General features: G+C 35.9%; 2 protein-coding genes across 4 annotated transcripts in view; one reads left to right on the top strand and one right to left on the bottom strand.

The window, feature by feature from the left end:
• The window catches only part of LOC135073110 (protein scalloped), a 94,391-nt gene that overhangs the window by 62,645 nt on the left and 9,632 nt on the right, over positions 1 to 22,114 (bottom strand). For 2 of the 3 annotated variants that reach the window (XM_063967149.1, XM_063967151.1), the window contains exon 2: positions 16,498 to 16,574. The exons of the other annotated variant lie outside the window; for it this stretch is intronic. In XM_063967149.1, coding sequence (XP_063823219.1) covers positions 16,498 to 16,531 — 34 coding nt within the window. In that variant the 5' untranslated portion in view covers positions 16,532 to 16,574. The remainder of the gene's footprint in view (positions 1 to 16,497; positions 16,575 to 22,114) is intronic. 3 annotated transcript variants of the gene reach the window in all.
• On the top strand, positions 5,983 to 10,855 carry LOC135073555 (THAP domain-containing protein 5-like). Its single transcript, XM_063967727.1, has 6 exons — positions 5,983 to 6,723; positions 6,958 to 7,202; positions 7,420 to 7,473; positions 7,883 to 8,035; positions 8,510 to 8,596; positions 8,714 to 10,855. Exons 1-6 carry the CDS (start codon positions 6,623 to 6,625, stop codon positions 8,869 to 8,871), a joined length of 798 nt encoding a protein of 265 aa, XP_063823797.1. The 5' UTR covers positions 5,983 to 6,622; the 3' UTR covers positions 8,872 to 10,855.

Here is a 22,114-nt window from a genome sequence, read left to right as displayed (position 1 = left end):
TGCGCGACGATCATTGTACAAATAACAAATTGCTTCCTTTGTGAATTTTTTATTAATCGCCGCTGTGATCCGATTATCCAACTGTTGGCAGCGGCCAATATATCTTCTCTCACGCTGAAATTATCGCGTGTATTGGTGCCAATAGATGCCTGATTGATGGCTGGCCCGCCGGGCATTTATCCATACGCGAAAGAGTGTAGGCGGGCGATCGCCGACTATCAAAACGAGGCGAAAGTGCCTCCGAACCACTTCCTGCGAAGGCCGAAATTGGCTGAGAGCATGACAGGCCGGCCACTGAAAATTGCGTGCGTGTTGGAAATTGCATCTATCAAAATTTAGGAGCGGGTAATCGCCGATACGGCCCGCGGGCGCGCACCTGCGGGCGCGATTCATTCATGAGATCGGGCAAATGAAGCGGCGAGAGGTCGAGAACAATCCGCGTCGGATAATAACAGTTGGCTTTTCTTAGAAACAGTACAGCGTGGAGGCTTCGGCGGAGGGAGTGTTTGCGTCCCGTTCGCTCGCTGGGCGGGTGAGCGAGAGCGCGGGGGCGGGGCGAGCGCCGCGGAGGCGTCCGCTGCCCGCGCTGCACTCGCTGCAACTTCCCGACTCTTCATTATTATCGCTCGTCAAAGACTCGGGTTCACTGTCAGATAAACGGGCCTCGCGAACACTCAAAAGGTTTAATGAACTATAGCGCCGATTTAGGCTGATCACTTCCTGTTGGAGCATCAATTTGGGCATTTCGGGAGAGTACAGCCTATCTATAACCCAGATCATGGTAGTAGATCAGCCAGAATAGATAAAGACAAGCACCGAGTAGGTTTAAGGCCATTTCAGCAGCGTATGGCACAAAGCGCTGGTTTTATTACGGCAGCCGATGGTGAGACGTTTATAAATCATACTTTTATGGTTATTCTTAGCGATAAAGTTGACGTTTCTAACTCGGATGACTGCGTGTGCGCCTCGGGCCGATCGAATGCGGCTTTGCGTTTTGCTACGCCCAAAGCGAAACTAAATTTTAAACAATAAGTTAGTTATCAAATTAATGCAATTGTGAGAAGATAGCGAAAGCAATAAAGTTTTTTACAAGATTAATGTTGAAATTGTTAGAACTTTTTACATCATTTAATAATCGGTAAGGTCCTCGGTCAAGTAATAAACTTGTTTTATCAGCTAGGTTCGGCTGCATAGTATTTAAAACGGTGATTAAAATTACAACATTGTGTCTTTGTTTGAGACTCATACTCTGGATGATTACATTTTCTATTGTTAATGATCAACTTTCAAGTGTAACATATAAATAAACACCAAATTACTTCCCGTTCAATCCACTCTACTATTTACCCAATCAAATCCGCCTCCAATTTGTAAACGACAAAAAATGCCTTCAGAACGGAACCAGAAACAAATCATGTTACAAATAACCGCGTAAGTTGATTATCTAATGTATTCAAATTGGCCTCTATTTATATTCCTGCCGTAGTCTCCACGCGAATCATACTTGAGTCACGGGCTTTGGCACCAAACCGCTCGTCAACGAATCTCACACCGATGTACAGTCGGCGTCAAATACTATAGTTCGAGATATCCAAAGTGGCCAAAAAGTTGACATATTCCAATTAGGTATGGCAAAGACGTTTTTAGCCTCAAATAGATCGTGACACCCAAAGTGGCCAAAAAGCTGACAACACAGCCATTTTCCAATTGTAGGAAAGACGTGTTGCGAATTTTTTAGCGTCAAATAGTTAGCTATATCCAAAGTGGCCAAAAAGTTGACAACACAACCATACACGTATTGCGAACTTTTAAGGCTGGGTTGCACCATCTTACTTTAACTTTAACAAAAGTCGAAATTAAAAAGTACTTTGTGGTCGAAATTCTGTCAAATTCCATACAAAATACGCCAGTTATCGTTATAGCCACGGTTAAAGTTGATAGTGCAACTCAGCCTAAGTGTCAAATAGTTCGTGTCACTCAAAGTGGTCAAAAGGTTGACAACACAACCAAATTACAAGACGTGTTGCGAACTTTTTGGCATACTTTGGGTGTCATGGACTATTTGACAGCAGTACAGCACATCAAACTACATACTCGTACCTACTATGGTATGATTTATGTGGTTCAAATAAGAGATATAGTTTGTGCTGTCGAGTGTACACCGGAAAATAGATCATCCATTGACGTATGAGTAATAGGAATAGTTGACAATTATTATGATGATCAAAATGTATATGTAAATATGTGTTTATTGCAAATTAGCGCGTATTAAAACTACACAAGATGCTGCTGTCGTTTGTGCACAATATGCCAGAAGTGTTTTTCACCAGCTTATTAAAATAAATTAATTCTAACGCTCTCAAATGATGTGTTAATTGATTTATCCTCCAAATTAAATGCTAATAATTTTTGATAGAAGTTTATTACTAACATTAATTTCATACAAATTAAAGTGCACATTATATTATTTAACCATTACTATGACAAGTCGTTGTTAATTTATAATACATTTAGTACAATCGCAACGTAGGATTTAAACTCTAGCTGTGTGCTTTTTTGAGGTTGAGAGCCATCTGCGTTTACCTATTGCCCGGTGAAACTGAGAAAGTCGCTTATGGCTCACAGCACAGTCAGTCCGAAAAAAAAAGCTGTGTGCTTTTTAAGTGCTTTACATGATACGATCCTGATTTAAAATAAAACGTTTTATTGGCATGATTTTAGACAAATCTATCTAATCTATTCAAACTAAATAAAAAAAAACTTGTTGATTGATCATAATTACCATTCTGGTTTAAGAAAGTTTAGTTATTGATATTGCTACAACAGGTAGAGTCATTAGAAGTAAGGTAGCGACAAACCACACGATGAATTTTAAAGCGAAGATTTAAAATCATACGTGATTATGTAAATTAGGTTTCCAACTGTTATTATTACCTCTACGAATGTCACTATTGTGGTTTGTTTAAAGTTCTCTAGAATACATTGATACAAAACTTTGGTAGAGTCTGATTAAGGTCCGACAGGTGTCTAGGATTTGACGTTCAAACTCCAGTGTAAAGGCAAGTTTTCATTGTGGAAACTACGAGAACTTTAGGATATTTCAGTGTCTCTACCCTATAGTCATTATACGGTTCTGAGGTGAGCTCTACTCGCAGTCATGTCAGTGTGTTCAAAGCCCATTTTGATGAATACCTTCAAATAAATAAAGCTCAATCTTGATCGGAAACATTCAACCTTAAAGTAGAGTCAAAGCTTCATCTTTATACAGCCGGAATTGCATATCAATAAAATGGAACTTTACACGAGCTGGAAGACGTAGCGTGGGCAGGCCTCCCACTAGGTGGACCGACGATCTGGTGAAGGTCGCGGGAAGTACCTGGATGCAAGCGGCGCAGGACCGGTCTTTGTGGAAATCCATGGGGGAGGCCTTTGTCCAGCAGTGGACGTCTTTCGGCTGAAACGAACGAACGAACGAAAATGGAACTTTACCTAGTATAATGAGTTCAGGTTACTATGAGGAATAGATCTAGGAGACAAAAACATATCAAAGTAACGGCATCTAAAAACGATAAGACAAAAGCTTCTAACTATCAACTAAAGATGACACTAAAGATAAAAACGGTCACAGTAAATAACCAATCGAATTCGCAGTCCGTTGCAAAACACACCAAACCGGAATGAGCGTAGAGGTAGACACGAAAAGAAATAAAAAACTTTTCCTCAAAATTATAGAGTGATGCTCGCAAAATGGTTTCGGAGGAGAAGCATTAGCGGGGCATAATTGGCCAATCAATCGACAGTCGAACAAACACTGTGAGTAATTAACAAAAGTGCGAATGGTGAGAATTGCTAGCTATTTATATGCTTTAACAGATGGGCGATGGTTTATAAACGATGTAGTTGAGTAGCAGAGGAAAATTTGCAGGATTTTCATGAAATAATTTTCTCATGGCTCACTTTTTTTAAACTCAATCAAATGACTATCCGAGCTGTTAGCGCTTGCACTTTCTGTTATTTTCTATTGATGGATAATATAGTGTGTAAGCTGCTTTAATTTAGATAAAACTGGACATACAGTTCATTGGACTATAAGAATTTGCAATTTATGTAGATTAAAAACAAAAGAGCCTATTGGCATATTTATTTAAGAATATCTGCTAATAGTTACATTTAGTGGCATTATTCTCTCAATTCTCATACGACCTTGCTAAAATGAACACCGTTTTTCCCCGCGACGGAAACTACGGTCTCGTAAATTCTCTACTTACTAGGTACTACCTACAGTTAGGCGATGTGTTCAAAAGTTATGAGATTATTCATCTACTAATTTAGTTTTTAGAGACCTTGCCGTCGTTATGACCTTGCTAAACTGTGATTGTTTTCCCTAATGGACGAATACTGTGCCTACTTAAAGTAAAATAGTTGGGTATTTCTCATCGCCACGGTTCTCATCGTCACCTTCGTGGCAAATTTTATTTCTAACTTATTTCAACTTTTTGTAAACAAAAATTGTAGCGCTTGATGTGAAGAGTGTATTCTCAGTAAATCAGTCAAATAGTGAGTCTCGTTTGGAAGCTTTAACGTTTTGAATTTTTTGATGCCACGAAAGTGATTCTGTACTTCACAGCAATATTTTTTTCAAACTTTACTACTGTAAATGTCTCTTAAGTGTTTATAAAACATATATTTTGTCTTATTTTCATAGATAAATTGCAATAACATAATATAAATTGGTACCTACTTAAATACAAGATAAAATTTTACCGATAACGTCACCTACTAAGTTACAAGATTCTACGCAATTGGTTTTAAGGATGATACTGGTGGCATTCTGAAATGCTAAAGAAGCAAAAAAAAAACGGCCAAGTGCGAGTCGGACTCGCGCACCGAGGGTTCCGTACAAACCTGCAAGGTTTACAAAGTTCGTTCATTACGACAATCGAGTCATAACTATGGTATTTTTATTGCAAAATGAAATTCATAACATTACAATGGGGAAAGATGGAGGAGCATAAATTTAAGACAAAGATCTCTTTATCGTTTAAGTAATCCTTTATTTTATAGTATTTGATATGAATTTCAACTTGATAGCTCTACGCGTTCATGAGGAAAAAAGTAATAAGTTTATATTTATTAAAAAATATATATTTTGTAATGTAACTAAAAATTTAAGGTTTTCGGAATTTTTCCTTTATGTGTGCTATAAAACGTTGCTTCATGCCAAATTTCAAGATTCTAGGTCGACTGGAAGTACCCTTTAGGTTTTAATTCCCTTGCGAGTACTTGCGAGTTTCAAAATATGCAGCTTAAATTGCTGTTTCTTTTGATTGCGTTGACATAGAAGTTTTATTTTGTTACAGCTTAAAGGTATTATAGACCTGAGTATTTGGTATGAATTTCAATTTAATACCTCTACGCGTTTATGAGGAAATGGGTAGTAAGTTTAAAATTATTAAAAAAAAAAAATTATGTGATGTAACTAAAAATTTAGTTTTCGCAATTTTTCCTTTATCTATGCTATAAGACGTTGCTTCGTACCAAATTTCAAGATTCTGAGTTCACGGGAAGCACCCTGTAGGTTTTGATTCCCTTGCAAGTGTCGAAAATTTGCGGCATAAACGGCTGTATCTTTTGATTGCGTTGGCTTAGAAGTTAGATTTTTTCACAGCTTCAAGGGACAGTAGACCTGAGTAATTGATATAAATTTCAGCTTCATACCTCCACGCGTTCCTGAGAAAAAGGGTCTTGACAGACGGACGGACGGACGGACAGACGGACAACAAAGTGATCCTATAAGGGTTCCGTTTTTTCCTTTTGAAGTACGGAACCCTAAAAAGGATTATCAGTACCTCAGTAAAAAAGAACTCTAACTGATTTATCAGAGGGCCTCGTATTTTTGTTGTACACCTTTTAACTCAAACTTCAGATTAAATTTATCTTACAAACAGATACACAGTCACATATACAGACATACATACCAGTGGGTAGACACTTCTCATTCAAAAACTAGTCTCTATATGTAGCAATTGATATACAACCTTATCCCTTAAGCAATAAAGTGCATTTTGGATTGATTTCACTACAGCAGGGGAACCCGCGGATCAATACCACCATACTAAAAATAATTGTTAGTGTCCTTATGTTGGTAGTATTGTTAGTTTGACAAATGAAAAAAAATGTCTGTCAATTGAGTTTGAGTTTTTAACCGGCGAATTGATTCGTGTGAAGTTATTTTCTCAGATTTGGTGCAATATTACTGTAAATAAACTTTTCTGTCGTTTACGTTGAGTTGATTAAGTTCCTCCGTATCGGGCGTGATAAAGTTTGCTGTTCAGTGTTATGTTTTTTGTGAGATAGAGACTCTTTTAAATAAGCTGTGTTTCAACTTCTACAGAAGTTTAAACTCTTATTTACTTTTCTGTTTAATGGGTATGTTATCTACTTACTTGAAATATTAGATCTATTACAAATCTATTATTCATTAAAAACAACCCTATGTGATGAAAATGTAAATGTACTTTCAAAACTGGTAAATGCATGAACCAGGGCATTGACACTGGTTGGAGAGAAATTATAGGCTTTGTTTAATTAATACCTATTTCATTTTAGGCTTCTACTGATAATGGAGAGTAGAAACAACAAGAAGTGCGTTATTTGTAATAAGAGGCGAAGTCGTGGTGGATCACCCTTACTTTTGAGTAGGTTTCCTCTGGATTCTGACCGGTAAGTTTCTAATAACACTCATTTATTACAAGATAATTTTACTGATTGTGTAAACTTAAAGGCTGGGATTAATATTTTTAATCATACAGTAAATAACCATAACCAATTTTTAATTTCAGTATTTTGTTTCATACTCTGTAAATGAATTGCATAACAATACTAAAAGAAATTAGTTGATGAATAAATTTCAGTTTGTTATTCTTTTTCTTTTCTAATAGGTATTTCTTATTTCAGTTGTCGAATGTGGGTTAAAAATGCTGGCATAGAAGACTTAGCATATGTACCTATTGAAAAGTTACACCAACTGAAGTTTGTTTGTGGTGGGCACTTCACTCCTGAATCCTTCAATGCCAAAGGAACTCGGCTGAAGAACTCAGCTATTCCAACACTGGAATTGAGCAATCCCATCTTGCCAGATGAAGTTTTGACAGAGTTTCCTCTTCATGTAAAAGATTCCAATAAAGAAAACCTCAAGACAGGTATGATGATGACTTCAATTATTTTTTTTAAATTTAATTTACTATCAATTTTTCTGAATTATTTAGATGTCTTAATTAATTTTCTTTGGTTTCCAAAACAAACCAACCGAATGCAATTTAACAAGGTTCTTTCTTTGTAACCACAAACATGTGTTGTATGCTTATCAATAAATAATATATAATTTCAATTATTAATTATATCTATACTTTGTTACAGTTCTTTATGATCATTCATATTGCATTCCAAAGAAGTCAAATCCAGTTGAACGAGGTATGTTTATCTAAAATTATACTAATAATATAAAAAGGAAATATTTAATTGTTTGTTTGTATTTGATCGGCTCCGTAACTCGAAGCCAAGATAGCCTAAAGTGCGGGTTAGAACCCCACAGCTTGAATATTGTAGTAAACCCACTCGTAACACAATTTAGCTTAGAATGTGTGTTGAGTTAGAGGGACTTTAGTAATTTGTGTAATACAAATTCTTCAAAAAAAGTACCGGACCAATTTGAAAAATTTTAGGCAATCTACATTAATTAGCCAGGTCAGCTAGTTTAATAATATTTATAAGCTAGTAATTTTTAATGTGAGCAAGACATGTACTAGACTGATTGTACCCTAAAGTTGGGTAAGAACATGACATTTTATTACCCAATTCACATTTCATTATCTGCTTTCAGTTCCCCTTACAACTACAACCAAACAACTAAATTCAACATGTTTGGGAGCTGTGGATATACCAGATTCTGGTATTTCTGCGAAAACAACTTTTGAACCTCTTCCTTCTACTTCCAATGCACCAGAACATATGACCTATAAACCCATTACTCATGGTAAGTGTACAAACTAATTATTTACCTTCTAAAATATGCCTTCCCTCAAACTAAAGAATGCCACCCTGGATGCGTTCTGCAGTCTGCAGTCAGGTCAAAATGAACTTATATGTACAACATTCTAGGTTTCTGTACATTTTATATTAATGCTATTTGACCGTGCGGATACGAACAAAGAACGCAAAGCACACGTGACTGATTGCCTTATCACGACCACTTACAGATTGTCTTGACATACCCGCAGACCGCATCCAGAATGCAGAACATTAAAACCTCTAAATGCCTTTAATTTAATATTATGTCATTGTTATTGAAGGTGGGCCCACGCTTCATATTTTATGAGAAGAGCTATCATTATCCTGTCTTTGCATTTTTTTAAAACTTGATAATGATTGATTGATTTGGAAATAATAATATGTTTCATAAAACAACAAAATAAATTTTAAACTAATTTGCATATTTATAATATTTCAGATGATAAAAACATTTGCCATCAAGATGCACAGGCAGAAATATTAGTCCACAGTTATAAAAGACCTAAGAAAAACATTGAAATGAAAGGTAAGATAAAACATCCTAATTTAAAAAACTAAGTAAAATTGCTGATTAATTAACCAATATTCAATTCAATTTGCTTTAATGTTGTTTTTTTTACTAATGGAAATGTTTTTATTACAGACACTTCATCAACATTTACAATTAAAGAGAAGAGGCTTTGGCGACAGTTACAAAATGCAAAAAAAAACAATAAGGAATATAGCGAAGTCAAGAGTGAATTTAGACAAGTTAGATTCGGAAGTGCTGACATCGTTAGTAAAGGATGTAGTGCAGAATAACAAAAAAAAGTCACAAGGAAAAAGGTGGACTTTAGCCAACAAAATATATGCTTTGGCTATATTTAAACGGTCCCCTAAAGCATACCGCTATATGCAAAAGCTGTTTACGCTACCAAGCACTAAAACGCTCCAAAGGATTTTAAAAAATATACCAATGGAGCCTGGTATAAATAAAAATATAATTGATATGTTAGAGGCAAAAGCATCAAGTATGCCAAAGGAAAATAAATATTGCTCGTTAATATTTGACGAGATGGCGTTAAAGAAACGGATAATTTATAACGAAATTGCTGATAAAGTGGATGGCTACGTGGATTATGGAGAGGGCGAGAACATGGGACGAGAAAAGAAAATTGCAGACCATGCGTTAGTGTTTATGATACAGGGTGCTAAACATAAATACAAACAATATATTGCGCACTATTTTGTGGAAGGCACAATATCAACAGCAAAACTGGCAAAAATTATATCGGACATCATCAAAAAATTAAAAGAAATCGGATTTATGGTTCTAACAACAGTTTGTGATCAGGGATCTACAAATATAGGAGCTCTTAACATGTTAAAAAGAAACTGTGGACAAGGCATAGATAGCAACTTTTTCTCTGTAAATAATGACAAAATTTTTATAATCTATGACATCCCTCACTTGTTCAAATCATTACGAAACAATTTCTTTAAAAGTGGAAATATGTCTTTCGATGGAAAAATTGCACAATGGAGGCATTTGGTAGTTGCAGAAGAACACAACAGAAATTTTTTAAATTTTAAAAAACTGAATAGTACCATTGTAAATCCAACATTCAAAACTAAGATGAGGGTGAAGTATGCTGCGCATGCTCTGAGTAATACCGTGGCAGCTATTTTAAAAATGATGGCATGGAAAGAAGTTTCTGATTGCAATGATACAGCATTTGTGATTGAACAGTTAGATAAACTATTTGATTGTACAAATGGTCCATCATCTTTAAATGACGTAAAGAAAGGGATCCGGGAAAATGTTTCCACATCAAGTAATCACATTGAGTCTTGGACCTTTTATACTGATAAGTTAAAAACCATAAAATTTATAACAGCAGAAAACACGATACTAAAAAATGTTAAATGCGTAAAGGGATATCAAATATCTATCAAATCCTTAAACGATATTTGGGAAAAGTTAAAGAATGAAGGGTTTAAATATATGAACCTTAGACAGTTTAACCAAGACTCTCTGGAAAACTTATTTGGAATCATTAGGCAACACAGTGTAACCAATAGAAATCCCACTATCACGCACTTTACTGCAGCGCTTAAAACAAGCATGGTTACTGGGCTGAAAGTGCCTCATAGCAGAAGTGCTAATTGTGAAGCAGACAACAATAAACATATGCTGGAATATAAAGACATTTTAAAAACAACAGAAATAAAAATTAATGTTCAAGATTCCACAGACACTGAATTTTATCCTGTGTTGTCTATCCCGGACCCTGAAAACTTAGAACAGCCCATTGAAAATTTGTGTAGCCTTGAAAACCAACCAGTAGTATATGTAAGCGGGTATTTAGCTGCCAAACTATTACAGAACAGTTCTTGTTTAATTTGTGAAGAGTGTTTGAGCGTGAAAACTCCTGTTGACAATGATTTGTATGCATATATATCTCTTCGCGAATGGTGGCATGATAAAAAAAGTCTCGTTTATCCAACAATTCAATTATGTACCTACCACCGTAAATGAAGCTAAACAATTTTATCATGACCATATTGCCGACCAGATATATATGGAAAATGTTGGAAAATTCATTTTCTTAATGTTGAGTACAAATTGTAATTTTAGTTGGTTTAAATGTCAACAACATAATAAAGAAATTTATGATAAGATGTTTAAAATATTAAGTTACCTTTTTCTAAGAAAAAGTTGTAAAATCATTAATGACAGCTTCATAAAAAGTGAAAACAATTTTGCTGACAAAAGTAAAAAAGCACAGCAACAAAGCATTGAAAAGTAATCTTGAGGCTGAGGTTCGATCAGCTGATAAGAAAATTAAAGATGTTTATAAATAAAAATCCTATTTTTTCTTAGAAAAAGTTGTGAAAATAAAAGTTTACAAAATTATCATTTCTGTACTTTGTTATAATTTTCAATAATTCCTCATGCCTACAACTGCTATGTCATGTTCAATACTTATTGTAATATACCTATTTTATTTCGAAATAAATAATTTACGTTACAAAACTTCGTTTTACTTACACATAGTATAAAATAAAAATAGTAATCATTAAAATATTGAAGGTTCCTATACTAGATATCGATATGCAATTACAACCCTAGCAAAGTATCGATAATCGATAAGTTATTACGAACGTCACTAATACTGTCAGAAAATAAGGCATTATGTTGGTAGCTCCGCCTGTAGTTTGTGCGGTTGGTAAAGATTTGCGGGTCGTTCTCTAAAATGCATATGTGTGCGTGAGCTCAAAAAATATCTATGGAGTGCCGTCTCTTACTCTTTTATGCTCTTTGATACATACAGTCATACAGACAGACAGACAACAAAAACACGAGGCACTTATTTTTTTATTGATGTACTGAACTCTACTTACCACGTATAATTTATTAATTATTAAAATATTGTAAAAGCATAAACACCAGTTACTATATTTTTATTTATTTATTTATTTCATTATGTAAAGATATGACTGATACTATATTCACTATGTAGTTTAATTTGGTGAAAAAAATAAATAAAATTTTAAAATAAACCAAAGCAAGAAATCACTTTCGTGGCCTAAAATCACCTTCGTGTATAAAACACCACGAAGGTGATGCCACGAAGGTGACGAAAATTTTAGTTTTTTATGCATTATCCTTAAATTTGAATTTAACGGTTCAAGTCGAATACTACACAAATAAGTCTAACATGTTAAGTTTTCAATGGCCTAAGTTTCAATTAAATTCTTTAAATTTTAGAGGTAGAAAATATTGTTCAAGCAAGCGACGGTATGTCTATGGATAATCACAAAAAGTTACGTATTTTTTTTGCGGAGCGACGATCGGCCTATCTTACCTCCCAAATGGCCGGAGCGCGACTGACGTTAACGGAATAGAATGCTGTGATTGGTTGCTGGTGTTCGGTTTAACGGCAATCTTGTATTATTACTCATAATTTTAGGTACCTAAAATCGTGTGACCAACGTATTTCGCTTTCTCAATTCGAAATAATTATAAGAAGATATTTTTTTGACTATTGTGTGGAAAGTATATTTAATTACGATGATTTTAGTATGTGCTACACACAAATTGAATGAAAATTGTGAATGCAGTAACCAAATGTTTCAGCGTAACCGAAGGTGTGACACGATGAGAACGCGAAAAATGACCCCGTTTTTTATCGTTTCATGTGATTTTTTCGTATTATTTTTGCTTCTATTACGATAAAATTTATTTTGTATGTAGCTAAATAGATATTTTATCATCTGATTTCAAAGTTATTGTTCTAACTTATACCGTTTATAAACTATTATTGTGTGACCATCAAATTTGAGTGTAAATGAGAAGTACCCAGTTAGGCTTTGACTGAAAATTAAGAATATTTTACTTGAAGCAGTAGTTTCATTGGAAAAAATCATATGGTAAGTATAGGCGCGTAAGTCATCTAACAAAGTGACAATGGATTGATGGATATTTATAATATATTTTTGGATATATTCCTTCAACTAATAGACCTCACTCAGAACAGCACATACACACACTTACACCAAATATAAAATTAATAAAATGCAAGCGAGCAAAATCGTGGTTAGAAGAAACCAGTTAACTAATAACCTAGAATTTGTACTTCGTCTAAGACTTACTAGCATATCAAAGTGTTATTTCATTAGATAATATCTAGCCTAATTTTTAAATATGTGCTAATAATAGATCTGACACCTTCTCAAAATATTGTAACACAATTTAAGGTCACGTTAATTATCGGTTTAATTATTAGATGTAATCACATGGACTACTAACGAGGTATTGATTGCTCAGTGACTTAGCCCTAGGTCGTAGCCATATCTAGGCTATATTAATTTTCACTCGAAATGTGGATCTATGTGTCACGTAATTATAGCTTGCTATTGCTAATAGTAGGTTAAGTTAGTTAGGCTGAGTTGCACCATCTAACTTTGACCGTAACTTTAACGATAAACCGGTGTTTTTTTGTATGGAATTTGACAGATTTTTGACGTTAGTTAAAGTTAAAGTAAGATGGTGCAATCCAGCCTTAGGGTGAGTTGCACCACCGTTAGGTGACTTAGGTGATTTAACAGTAACTATAACGATAACCGGTGTTATTTTTGTATGGAGTTTGACAGATTTTTGACGTTTGTCAAAGTTAAAGTACGATGGTGCAACCCAGCCTAAATGTTTATTCATCTTATACTCCTGTTAGGAAAACGTAAACATGTTTGTTCGGATAATCTCGGTAACTCTTGTGCAGATAAATAATTTCGTCCTAGGACAAAGATATTGCAAAATGTCACTCAGTCTCAGAGAATAATAATAATAAATATCCTTGGACATTTTACACTGCGCCGCTAGTCCCAAACTATGCAAAGTTTGTGCTATGGAACTAGACAACGGATATAAACATACTTAAATACTTCTTTTTTTTTGTAAATATGTACATACATATTATACATAGAAAACACCCAGACCCGTCATAGAAATTAAAATTCATCATTTCAATTTCTGCCCGGTCGGGAATCGAACCCGGGACCTCTCGGCATAGTTATAGCATAGTTCGTTCTGAACCACTACACCAATCGGCCGACTAACATAGTTACAACCGAATACCTTATAGTTTCAATTCAAAATATGTATAACAATATAGAGCCAATGAAATAAGCACATTCACATCACCATTGTTAGCAAACGACTCTGTGTTTAAGTGCATAGATAGAGGATTTGACTCCTTCACCGATCCCAGATATCAGAAGGAACTCTACATTTTAGTAAGTACGTTCTGTGGTCAAATGGCAAACTAAGCCTGTTGACCCATGATTGTGATAAAGTCTGACACCAAAGTGCCATAAGTTGTTTCAATCCACACGATAGACTCGACTCGACTCCCGGGAGCTTTTATTGATATCGATTAACGATCATAATTATTTCTAGAGCTACGAACGTGGGATTAAGTAAGGCTCATGCTTAAAGCTAAATGAGTATATATGGGTTACGTAAATGGCAATCGGTATAAAGGTTGCGAGTCAACAGGTCAATGCAACAAGTCCTTTGTAAATCGATCACATCACTTATTTATATTCCAGAGAGTCTGCGGAGTGGGCGTTGAGTTTTACCTCCTAGATACTTATCTAATACTTTAAAGAGCAAACATCTGGTTTAACTAAACTGATAAGCGAGGAATATTCATTACCTATCTATCCAGGTATATTGATTTCAATAATTATGCAATAAAAAAAACTCATAAAACTTATTTTTGCAAGTAGGCTTTCAAAAAGCACTTTTACACGTCCCAGTATTAACCCTACCACTGCTTCGGGACAATAAATGTGCCAGTGCTGAAAAACTCAGTCACTATTAGTAATGTAATGATAGATGAGTTTTTGATAATTTTCCACGACTGAGCTTTAGCAAGAATTTTCCACGAATGTAATGTTTCATAGCTTCGATCATATTTAGGTTTATTTGATATCATTTGGTAAATATACGACTGTATGATTAATTTTATCGCGGGCAAAAACTGTAGTAAACAATACATATGTATAGCAGGTTCTGCTATTCTTAAACTACTCTATCTATTATGAGATTTTGATATTGTCATCACCAATAGGTAAACTTACTAGGTAATTCGCTAGAATGGTAGTTAACACCTGTGTGAAGTCATTAAGTCTTTGCTATAATTAGCTTGGCTGCGACTCATTATCACTTCCTAAACATGTTTAATAACTTTAAAAAACTGATTAGTCACTAAAGTGTTATCGCAGATAACTACTTACGATTAAGTTGGTGAGATAATCTTTTATAACGTAAATGTATGCTCATTTGAGATGAAATAATTATGTTCTAAAATGTTAGGAAGTTGGTAATAAGATCATTGTTATGATAGCTATTCTGGTATCAATGACACAGATTATTATAAATAACAAAAATGACATCTGAATTTGATAAGATGATGTTGACAAGTCCATATCAGAGCTGTGCTAAAACTGTCGGAAGAAAGCACTTTACTTAGTTCCTTTGTTTGTTTACAAAAATGCACAATAAAATAGACTAAATGCTGTGCTGTACCTAATTTAAATGCTGTGCTGACCAGTAAACGATCTCCGAACACTTCAACCAATTGAAAAGTATTTATTTATCAATAGTATGACTACGAGGTTTGAGCTTAGTTTCAGAAGGGCCTAAGCCTGCGGCTACAGCTCAATCTGAACTGAATTTAAGTAGTGGGTCTGCGTAAGATGACATATGCAACACTACAACTACTTATTTACTCGCAATTTAGGATACCAAATCAAAAACCCGGTTTCATCCGGGAAATGTAAGAAAATTCGAGCACGCTCTATCACCTCCAACTCTGTCACCTATAATCCGCGACCTCCAACAGAGAGACATCACAGAATATCACAAGCAACGGAAAAAAGTAACATAATAACATTATTTATTGTAAATAAACACCATAATCCATTCATGAAAAACATAATTCATGCACACATTCAACGGAGAGCCGTACGGTGACGTAAGCGACTGTCTATCAGATAGTTCCACGAAAACGATAAGGCGATAAGAAATAGTTAAGAATAACAATAAGGCAAAAAAGATAAGCGTATTATGGAAAATTAGATAGGTAAGATATTTTGTTTGACCGTGGAAATGTTTGAGGATACGACTTTGTGTGGGAGTGGTATCTTTTTGGAATGGATTTAGGATCGACAACGTTGGAAGAACGCGACGTAATTTAAATGCTCGAAGAATTTGTTAAGCAATAAGTTCAGGTAAATTAATAAAACTTAAATATTTGTATGCAAAATGCGGTCTTAGATAATATCTTTGTTGAGTTGCTGAGACTTCGAGATTAAGTCTGTTTTAAAAACAGTCGAAGGTTCTTACTCCGAGGAGGTTAAAACTCTCCTTTTTTAGGAAATGAAAGAAAGAAAGAAAAAAAAGGGGGGTGTTAAATTAATTAAATTACAATAGCTGAGTGATTGAAGATATAGGTTTGTACTAAACGAATAATAAATAATAATAATAAATAAAAAAATGTATTTATTGCCTTCGAACCATAATATGATTGATCTTATTCAATTAATCAATAATAATGGAAATCAGAAGTTGTATCTTGTTTATCATCTACCATAACAAGCAGACGTGTAAGAAATAAATTATGTAGAGTTTTATGAAGTTGACTTTTTAGGTTATAAAAACATTTCTTTTTAAATTTTTTTACACCATCGCCTTTTTCTACGACTTCTTACTATACTCGTACCTTTGCTTTGTGACATTGATAAGTTTCTCTCGTAAAATTGTGTTAGTATTTCTTAAAAGTATCAATTAACCTAAATAAACAGTAATGACTATAAACCCATCACCAAAGTGAACTGACCGAAAGATCTTGATCATTGGTAAAAATAGTTTTACTTTCTTACCAAGATTAGCGTAGTATCCTGCCGGGTGCATCATCGGTGTATCTTTCACCGGTGTAAACTTTCCATTTGTCACTTACCTATAATAAACAGAACGAATGGTCAACAAAAATTAACGTTCAAAAGTATTAAATGTAACGGCACCATTATGTACTGAAGTCTGTCATGTAAATAAAAAAGCCATGTCAAGTCACACCATCAAAATGTTTTGTGAGTAATGATAAAAGTAGTTCAAAGTATGATTAATAATGTCAATTTGGCTTCTTGATTGTATAGTCGCATTGTTGCGATCAGTATAATATTTGTCTGAAATACTATTGTAGTAAAATTGTGCCTTGAAAATTAATCAAAGTCGAAACTATTTTCAATTTCCCAATAAATTTAATAACCTTTAGATTAAATCTGGTTATAGTATACCTACCTAGACTGTCTAGCAGTCTGGCAATAGTACGTTATTATTAGCAATAAAGCACTTGATTAATACAAATTTGAGAGACCGCAGAATGTAATAACAACACGCGTGATCCATGTGTGCACGCACGCACTAAATATGAGATTAAATTCAGAACATGATGTTCTAATTAGGTACGTAGATGTTGGTTATGAATTAAATATTAGTTAGCAAAACTTAGTTTTAATTTTTTTAAATCATAATCTTGAAGTTTGATCGCTGATCAATCTTATCATAAATCAAATCCGACCTCGTATTATTACCACACCAATATACTCGCATAGAGAACACATCTGTACATGTGCTTAAACGTACTAATTATGCCAAACCTACCATCGTATATCATTGCCGGCGGTCGTAATTAATTTTATCAATAAGCGCACATTAGTCACATGAGTGAAATGGTCCAGTTAATCTGAATGCTCGCATGGGCTGCGTTATTCGACATTATTTGCGTCAAATGTGCATGGCATATTCTGAGGGGCCAAAACGCTAGCCCCGCTGCATACTCGGCCCCAGGCATGCGGAGGCGAGCACACGTGCCTGCCTGCTTCGGAATCTGACCAAATGCCCATCGGAGCTCGATTGTTAGCTAAATAGCATTGGCTTATTTACGAGCTGTACTGTTTGCGGCCAGAACAATGTTCAGAGGTGAGAGGTCTCTCGAAAAGGAATGCACTTCTCCACGGCTCGATACCTTACATCTTTATAACATTGCTCAGCCACCTCTCGTTTCGGAACTTTATCCACCTAAGAAATATGACTTAAATCGTTAAGCTTGCAACAAAGCCTGTGCCAACACACAAAACAATTTACCCCGTTTAAGTATAGATAATCCTCATAAATAGCAATTTGCGTCGTGACAAACGATCTCTGTTGTGACGCTCAGTTTGGAAATCGCGTATAATGCTGCTATTGTTAATTATACAAGTCACCGCGTCGCTAAACATACGATTTATTGTCAGCAAACTGGAACAACGATACGTCTAGCGTGAGATTTGTGCGGCAGCCGTGTCGCACAACGTTGAATAGTCTAAAACATTGAAAAGATAAGACAAATTATCGTCTTGTCGCAGACGAAAAATTCCCCGCTTAGAAGATTAACTTTCATTGTAGTCATCGATGGCTTTTTTTGTTTTCGTTCAACAGAACTGAATTTCGAATTCTTAATAACGAAGCCGATCGGCTTGTATTTACGTAGCATGTCATTAGATCTGGTTTACGACTTGAAATATCGACGTTTCGACTCTCAACAACGCGGTAACGTCAGTTCCGCGATTGGACGGGGAGATAACGCCATCGGACTTCAGATCTGGACGGGTGGTTTTCGGCCGAAAAACACTCGGCAGCGACCTTACCGTTTTACTAAGTTAACTTTATGCTTTTAACGGAAATTTTTCGCGATATCAAATCTGGTGCGGCGATTAAGAAACAATAGGACATTAATAAAAACTCGTCGAGCGAGGCATGAAAACGTTCCGTGCATATGAACACCGCATATCTAAGCTGAGTGCGGGTAGGCAATGCAATAAAAGTTCAGGTTGTTGGTACGTGAAAAAATAGTGCTGGTTACAGGTGTCAAGCGGCGCAGCGTGCTGGGGCTGTATATCTCTCAGTAAGCACCGGACAGTGGCAAATAAAACAATGGAACAATGAAATACGCGGGACTGAAGCGCGCCTCCGCTAATGAACTGCCTCGCCGACAAACGTTCTTGGTATTAGAACAAACATTAGATTCTGTTCTATTTCGTGAAAATATAGCCTGACCAGGAACATAAAAACCCTGGCATAGAGGCGCGTCAATTGCATTTGATAGTGCAACACTGAGTACAGTCGTACCTGTGTTAAATTAATAGGCTAACTTTATGTATCAGGATTCAGGATTACGGGCTAATTTGCTATTTTCATAAATTAACGAAAAAATATTATTATAGGTAACCTGATTTAAATAAATTAAATGAAACCATCAATCGAGCTAGTAGAATTTATTTTATTATTCATCAATAATCAAATTCTGAACTTGAATATTCAACTGCAATGTCTGCTCATGAACGCTTCAAACTCGGTACTTCTTTCCCAATCCAATAAAATTCAACACTTAGAAAGTGACAAAAAATTTTGAAATAGGTAGTTGAAACAAACCACAGCTAATTTTCATAGTGGACTGTACTATACGATAAACATGTCAGTCAATTTGACAACCTTTGTCGGAAACATTATTCAATGAAAATATTGTCCGAACCCTTAGTATTTCTCTTCGACAAATACTTTAACACATTGTGAACCACTTTTCTTTCACGACTATAAAAATATTTTAGCAATTTAATTCATAAAACCAATTGCGCACATTTAAAATAAACTTTGTTTACACTTTGACAGCAATAGACAGACATGCAAGGTGACATGTCAATGAAGTTTTCAGTTACTGTTGCCATTAAAAGAAATTAGTACCATTAGTTTTCCGCAACATGGCGAGGGTTTTTATGTTCCTGGTCAGGCTATACTTTGTATTTCACCATTGTGGAATTGGTGATGGAAGGTTAAACCACACATTACTCATTTTATTACTTTGGTCACTAAGTAATCATATTTTTTGCAACATTCAAATGTAAACAATAGGTATTGTAAACGTCAGTGAATTACGAGTTATTCGCCATGATCGCTGACATTTATTATGTCTCGTTCGCCCACTCAACATTTCAGCTGTGGATAATGTTTTCGAAGTGTGGGTTAAGTTTCATCATAACATAATAAATCTAAGCGATGATCTACATAGTATCTAGTTAACATTTCTATAAGTGGCTAGTATTTTTGGTGTTAGTCTTTATTGAAAAGTCATTGACATTGAAATGGCAATCCCACAAGTATCAAACAGGTTCGTCCGCGGTACATTTCCAGCTATTTTGTTTCAAGTCCACTGACGTTCATTTTCTTCGGTACACAATAAAATAATAATTGCATGTGAATAATTGATGTCGATTCGGAGTCGAGTCACGAGGCTCAAGTGCGTTCGGTCGGCGGGTGCTAGATGAAAAAGCAAGCGAGGTCCAGCGGGAGGTATGCGCGGAATGGAAGGGAGCATCCGGGCGGCTGCGATTGTTGCCAGTTATCACTGAATGTTTTCCACCGGGCATTTTGTGCCGCCACAAAAAACCACATAAAGGGCGGGCGCGGCTCGTTTGAGACGCCGCCCTGTGGGAAAATCGTCGCCAGAAAACTGCGGCGCAAATAAATTATAAACTCTCTCACATGGAACGCGACAACTCTTTATATGAAACGGATAAACCGGGCTTTGTTCCCGTGCTGATCGCGTTTTTGAGCGATGACACGGCCATTGAATTAATTAACAATCCGACTGAACCTGGGCTTTTTCAACGCCAATTCTTTTGTTTTCAATGCTGCTTAATTGGCATAACCACAAAGGTAACATAGCAATGAAAAGCTACTAATTTTATGATAGTTATCATCAACGCACATTAGGGTATCATTAACTAACGAAAATGTAATCCGTGAATGGTACTACATTCTAATTCGAACCGTATCAGACAAGACAGAGTCTAGAAACTAGAAAGTGCACGCCCATTTATTTATTTGTCGATCACCGCACTCTGATCGGCCGACGCCGCGCGGCGTGTAGATATCACCTTATCAACAAAGCACATCTGATAAATCGAGATGAGATGGAGAAGCGATTTGTGAACAAACCGGCGGCACAATCGGCTTTGTAAATGTCGCGCGATCACGGCGGGGAATCATTAGCGAAAACGGAGCGCCCGGAATAGATTGACAGCGGGACGATTGCACCGCGGTGATGGATGACGGGCAAGCCGGGTTATTACCGGCTTAATATCCAGGAGAGAATTAGATGAAAAAGACGGAGGAAAAAACCGCGAACATGGCTTAAAATTATGGAGATGATAACGCAGGAAACAAATTCCTCGATATTTTGTAGAGTCTGACTCTACATCTATTCTTATTTTACTCTGACTAACGAAATGAGACAGTAAAATTCCGACTTCCGCCACTAAAATGATGCCCACATAAATTGTCCCGAGTTGTACAAATAAAATCGAGTAGACGTCACTGTGGACGCGCCGTGTCGCTCGCATTGAAAACTCGCAGAAAATGCATCGGCGATAAGAAAAAATTCAGTCCGCCGAGCGCATATAAGTACAGCATAGCGACGGTGGCATTCCATGGGGAATACTCCGCATATCGAGACTTAAAGTAACCATTTACCGATTGCAGATACGCCATGGTCGACCAAGTAATCTGGTCAGATCGCTTCACGCGCATACTTGTTGCTACATATAATGTTTAACCTAAATAAGTAAGAAATATTTCTTTTCATAGTGGATAATGAGGTTTCGAGACTGCGTGATTGTCTCCAATTAAACTGTGATTGGTCGATAAGTAGCCCTATTAGCGCGTTACTTTTTAATATTCAATGTGTCGATTCTATAAATAAATTTTTGTGGTTAATAAAAATGGTAATAAAATTACAAACGTTAGTGTTGTCATTAAAGGAGCGAAGTCACAGTTAACGGTTGGTTCTGTCGTGGAATAAAAAAGGTTTGGTCCGGTTGTTTTGTCCTTGTCTGGTGAGGGATATGGGGGAAGGGCGGAGCAGGACAGACGTGTGTTTCATTAGGCGCTCTAATGCAAGTTGCGTTTAATTTATCGCGCGACAGCCGCCCGCGCGGGGAACGGCCGACATCAATCTTGCGACTTGAGCCGAGTGGTGCCGTTTTATGCAATCTACGTAATGCAACCGTAAAGCTGTAAAATTATTAATTACGCCCAACTAAATACTGGAACACAATGAAATGCCAGTTTCCAGTTCGTCGCACTTTTGCACCGCACGTGAGATGATGCAAACACGTTTTAAAGCTTCGCATTATTTCTAGATAGCTGGGATTCGTGTCAAAATCGTGACATTTATTTTTTGACAAAATCAGGTTTTAACTCTACCAAACACGTCATGTTGTTGGTAGAAACAAAATATCTCTAGCGCTACGAATATAGGTAAGCAAGCTTTCGTAGCACGTATTAATTTTCTTATCTCCTCTAATTTTTGCTTTGCCCGACGGGGTCCATACTGTCTTATATTATTTTGAACATTCCATTTAACGTGTGGAATAGCAATAAAGAATTTGAATTAATGTATTT

Source organism: Ostrinia nubilalis, chromosome 7 (assembly GCF_963855985.1).
Source record: "Ostrinia nubilalis chromosome 7, ilOstNubi1.1, whole genome shotgun sequence".
In the NCBI taxonomy this organism is placed as follows: domain Eukaryota; kingdom Metazoa; phylum Arthropoda; class Insecta; order Lepidoptera; family Crambidae; genus Ostrinia; species Ostrinia nubilalis.
The sequence above is the reverse complement of the archived record's forward strand: the minus strand, read 5'-3'. Positions and strand labels throughout refer to the sequence as shown.